This window comes from Microchirus variegatus (assembly GCF_963457635.1).
Source record: "Microchirus variegatus genome assembly, chromosome: 10".
NCBI lineage: Eukaryota > Metazoa > Chordata > Actinopteri > Pleuronectiformes > Soleidae > Microchirus > Microchirus variegatus.
In genome coordinates, this window is record NC_139811.1 from 17,555,208 (window position 1) to 17,560,945 (window position 5,738).

At 39.9% G+C, this 5,738-nt stretch overlaps 1 protein-coding gene across 1 annotated transcript; it reads right to left on the bottom strand.

The window, feature by feature from the left end:
• Positions 1–405: 405 nt before the first annotated feature.
• Positions 406–5,492, bottom strand: qtrt1 (queuine tRNA-ribosyltransferase 1; the record flags this gene model as incomplete). Its single annotated transcript, XM_083895933.1, has 8 exons — positions 406–558; positions 2,474–2,558; positions 3,044–3,153; positions 3,276–3,490; positions 4,210–4,404; positions 4,495–4,633; positions 5,033–5,101; positions 5,202–5,492. 8 exons carry the CDS (start codon positions 5,490–5,492, stop codon positions 406–408), a joined length of 1,257 nt encoding a protein of 418 aa, XP_083752059.1.
• Positions 5,493–5,738: the final 246 nt, after the last annotated feature.

Below are 5,738 nucleotides of genomic sequence, written 5' to 3' on the forward strand. Positions count from 1 at the left end.
GAAAAAAAACCCCAACAACAACCAATAGGTCGACAGCCAGGCAAAAACATTTAATTTCAAGTGGGTGGGCCAAGCTGTGTAGCCATGGTAACAACAAAAACTGTCTGAGCATATCACAGGAGATAGTTCATGTGTTTCAATTTTCATTAAGACCCCATTCTGTCTCACATTATCATAATGTGTGCTCTGAGGACAATTTGTGAGGTTGTTGTAAAAGATAACTAGGCTTTATTTTCCTTTCAGATCAAAAGCCATTTGATCCACAGCAGACACAGCATCGTTACACAAATACAAACACTGAGTAGAAAATAATCGTCCATCATAAAAAAATGTCATTTAAAATACATATATATATAAAAAAATGTCACTGTCACTGGTTGATAACCATCCCATTTCTCTCGTGTTCTATTCCAGGGTGACATGGACGGAGGCGAGAGCGTCCACAGCCCAGCGTGGGTACTGGTCAGGAGACTGAAACATGCGCTTCATGAACGTCCTTATAAAGTCGGGGAAGCGGCCCTCGATGATGCTCTGCCTCACAGAGCGCATTAGGTTGAGCTGCAACCAGAGAGAGAGAGGTTTGATGAATTGAGGAAAAATAATGTCATTATTGAGCTCTGGCAGCAAATCGCCTTCTCTCTGCACCTTCAGCATGTATGGGTCAGCTACAGGTCAGCTCAGCTCCTCAGAGGAAACAGTATACAGATGCTACTATGGCATTGGTGACATTTTAGGAGAAAAGGTAGAGAAGGCCAACTAACATGGATACAAAATACGAATAGAAATGAATATACAATACCTCTTTTTCCTTTTAAAACAAACATTTAATTTTTTGTAGAGATCTTTCACAAGAGGAGACTCTTTCGATTTTTTTGATTATGCCAAAATGTGCTACTTTGGACAAATTGACAGAGAAGAAAAACATAGTGAACCCTTGAAATTGTTTTAATTTGATCAGATACTCAGAGCTCGACTACTTCAAACATTCATAGTGTGTGTAGGAAAAAGTGTGAACCCTGATGACACCAACAAAAGCTTCTTGGAGTCTGCAAACCTGAAGTTCCAACAATTCAAACAGATTGAAGGTGTGGGTTAGTGCTAAGTCTAAATAAAAATCACAGTTTTGCACTTCACAGGAAATATCTGCCGGTATCAAACATTTTGCATGGAGCGACGAAGGGTTACAAAGTGTGTCTAAAAAGTTTGATTATTAATTTGTCCAAAGTTTGATAAACTAGCTATAAATAGAGATGATATATTACTTTGGCTACACTCGCTCAGAAGTGGGTGTCTGGCTAAGATGACTCCAAAAGCACAATGCTGAATGATCAATGAGGTTAAAATGAAGCTCTGTGACAACAGCGAAAGACTTAAAATAATAAATGGAGCTCTTCTCGTCTCTACCCAACACAAATGATACATTGTGCATGCACACGTCTATCCACAAATTAACAATAAAACGATATTAATTTAGAGAAAATGACACTGGGAGAAGGTTATGTTAACGGTTTGGGAAGAACACATACTGTTCAAAATGTATAAAAACATAGTTAGCTGTAGATGACTGGACTTGGAAGAGGTTGCACCTCTCATCCAATAAGCTTCTTCGGTTCAGTTGTTCAACTAAACGACTGTAGACGTAGATGAGAAGTGAAACATCTTCAAACTTAATTCAAGCAAATCTAGTCATTTACAGCCAACTGCTGAAGATGACTCTGACCTGGATGACTGATAACCTTCAGAGGAAAAGAGGACAGATACAGTGTACATACTGTAGACAAACGGAAAGCTGATATTTGTTCTAAGCAAGTGTCAATAGTGTCTATAGATCAAGCTAACTCACAACAGCCGTCTTAAACTGACAGATACAACACAAATGTAAAAGAAGGCTGCAGCCTCTGTGCCTGAACCTCTTTGAGGGGAAATTTATTCTCAATTTAAGTGAATTAGTTTATTTTGAGCTCACCTGACAAAGCTCAGCAGTAGTTGGGTGACACAGCAGGACGATAACAGTAAATAGCAAAGTGAATGTGCTGTGCATGGAGCTGAGGCAATGCTGTGGAGAATGATCAAAAACTACACTGGTCTGGTTGAATAGTTCTGACATGACATTATTTGAGGAATTACATGTGCAACACTACAGCTATCTATATTAAAGTGAAGTAAACATCATAAAATAATTTATGGAAAAGACGTGTCACACCGTCATGTTTCTTTTTTGCTTTCTTATTAAGTTTTACAGTTGTTTTCTTCCCACAAATTAACAGGTGTGGCTTTTAAAGATCTTTGAACATTGTTCTTCTTCACAACAATACATTGGCTGGACAGTAGTTTTGTGAAAGGAGTGCAACAAAATCTATTTGTTTGACTGGGTTTCAGAAAGTTAAATACTCTATTCTTGTGTGCAAATTAAGTGTTTATCAAATGAAGTATCTATTCTTGGATTTTCATGTAAATATATGAAGGCACTCACCTGGTAGGCAATGTTATGGATGGTGATGTGATGCATGGCTGCAGTGTCTGTCTTAAAAAGAGCGTGAAGGTAAGCTCGACTATGTCTGAAACAGAAAAAAAAAAAGGTTTAGTGTTAACATAACATCTTCTCACCTGTAATACGTGTTTTTACAACATGCCCATATCAGAAGAACATCTAAATCATCAGACACCATTCACTGCCAACAAACGTGTCATATATCACACATTTAGAGCATCCTTCTTTCAAAACACCTACATGTTCTATCATATACTCAGCTACTGAGGTAATGACTTTGTTGTAAGGCCATTATGTACGATGATACGTGATATTCATTCATTCATTCATGGTCTTCCGCTTTATCCTCCACAAGGGGGTCATGGGGACTTTTATATAACAAAAATACATATATTACAAATCAAAAATAAGTGGTGACACAAACAATTGACGAACAGCATCTCTGCTTCAGAAGTAACTTGTTGTTTCTTTTCCTTTGAAAAAAAGATATGTGAGCCAAACCTTGTGAGCCTTTAAAGTGACACAATGATCTCTCACTTGTTCTCAACTTACCTCTTGCAGGTGGGACACTGGCAATCTGGGTCTATGGACCGGAAGTCCTTGGAATACTGTTTCTGTTTAACCTGGAGAGATCCCCAAGGCACCAGAGCAGAGCCAAACCTCTGAGGGAAAGGAAACGGAATCATTTGGAGCAAGGGTGAAATCAGTTTTGAACAGGGAGTAATATATTCACTAAGTGACAATTTAAAATTAATTTATCACACTGATCTAAAAGAGTGCTTACTGCAGTCCGGGTGGGGAAGACACAGTCAAACATATCGCATCCCAGAGCGACGCACACAACCAAATCGACGGCGTAGCCCACACCCATGAGGTATCGGGGCTTTTCTCGTGGGAGGTGGTCAGTGCTCAGTGTGACCATGCGCCAGAAGTCGTCCTTCTCCTCTCCTCCACTCAGGCCTCCGATGGCAAAACCAGGAACGTCGCGCTTAGTCATTTCTACAGGAAGGGGATTAAATATATATTAACTTAACAGTTTGAGTTATGTGTCTTTGCTGCCAGTATATTTACAGTTGATTAGGGCTGCAACATAATAATAATCGATAAATCGAGTACTTGATTGATCAAGCCTGGAACCTGGAAACAATGATGATCTCAAAAGTCTTGTTTTGTCAACAAACCAAATTATATAGTTTTAATGATTTTTTTTGTTTGTTTGTCATATGGAGCAAAGAAATTAGAACATATTTGCATTTAAGAAGATGATGAATCAGAATGCTTGTTTAAATTATAAAAAACAAACAAACCCTCAAACCAATCAATCAATAATCAAAATAGTCAATGATTAATTTAGTAATCGATTAATAAGTTGATCATATTATTTATTACTGGATTCCTCTTATAGCCTGATGTTTTGAAGACTTCCTGCCATCTTTGTGTTTTACATATATTTCCTTGTTGGATTTCGATGTAAAACCTGTTAAATTAATGGATTTACACAGAGGAGAAACCGGTCATGTGAGCTTTCTAACTAAAATGGCTGTTTTCCATATCACTATCACACAACTGGTTTTTCAAGAATGTTTTATAGTGCTCTTGTGCTAAATCTGAATCCAGTCCAACGATCAAGAATGTCTATCAACACTTCCATTTACTGGGGCAGAGGTAGTCACAGATCAAAAGAAGAAAAAGTTTCTCTTCAGAACAGGACGCATTACCATCTAGACAAGCCTTGCGCAGCTCTGCATTCAGTCCTCCCTGTATGATGGCAAAAAGGTTCTGTTTGTCTGGATTTCCATTGGCTGCTATGCAGCGGTCCAGCCAGCGAATGGATCTGTGCATGGCCTCCTCCACTCGTGGTCCTGTCACAGTACTGCTGACTACATCATCCAGCTGCATCATGATGTCCGACCCTGGAAACGCGCAGAGAAATACAGAGGGAGTCTGTAAGATGTTTCAAAGATTCTGGTCCAATTTGTAAAACTTAACAGATGAAGCAGTACCCAGACTGTTCTGTATGCTGATGGATTTCTCTGGACTGAGGTGGATCTCTTTGCCATCGTAGGGTGACTTGAACTTGACCCCTTCCTCAGTGACCTCTGAGAGTTCAACGAGAGAGACCATCTGAAACCCTCCACTGTCCTGTATGAAGTGAAACACAATATTTTAGGGCAGCACAACAACTTATACAGAGCAGTTAACTGGCCAATAACAGATAGCAAATGTGTGCAATAAGTTCTAGATATTGCACACATTTAAGTTTAGATGGTTAAAATCTTACAAATGTCACAAGATGTCACAAAAAGTTGCAGACACTTGGAATTCAAAACATGTCAAAATAAAACACCATATATTGCGCACACTTAGAAGTACATAAAGTGCTCCATTTCATTCAAAACATGTACACGTATTTGATGTTGTACTTACAAAGCTCTCCAAGTGCATCAGGCCATTAAAAACATTAATTTCTCGGTCTGTTGTGTATATACAGTATATACATATATATGTATTTATTTATTTATTGAAGAAAGCCACACTCACAGTTAGAAGATTTTTCCTCCAGTTCATGAACCCATGTAAACCATTGGCTTTGGTGATCAACTCAGGTCCCTGCATGAAAGAGAGTCAGAGTGGAAAATCATGTTAACTTAAAGAAAAGTGTCGAGAACTCGAACAGACACCATCTAAGCCAATAACTCATAAATCCTACCGGCCTCATTCCCAGGTGATATGTGTTCCCAAGACAAATCTGACACCCAAGCCCCTCCAGCTGATCCACGGTGATCCCCTTCATAGTTCCCTGAGTACCGACAGGCATGAAGACCGGCGTGCTGACGGCGCTGTGAGGCAATATTAGATCACAAGCTCTTGCCTTCGTAACAGAGCATTCGGCAACTATTCTCAGCGTGAGCGGCGACGCCGCGGACGCAGCTTTCTTCAGGGACATTTGGTTTCCTTGAGTGTTGTTTGTAACAGTACCACGCTCCATAACAGCAGCCATGTTGCATGGACCACGTAACGTGAAGCCGCAGCTGTTGACAGCCGCGTTAACCAATCAGCATTGAGCCACTTGACCATTGTGACGAGCACGCCTTTAATTTATCCAATCAGGTGCCGGGAATGGCGGAGCGGCATCCTGATTAGCCAATAGGATACACGCTTCTTCAAACACCAGGCGGTCTTTACACGCCGGTTTCGATCGGATGTCGTCGTCTTTCCTAACCGGATGGCGTTTTGTAGAGGAAGT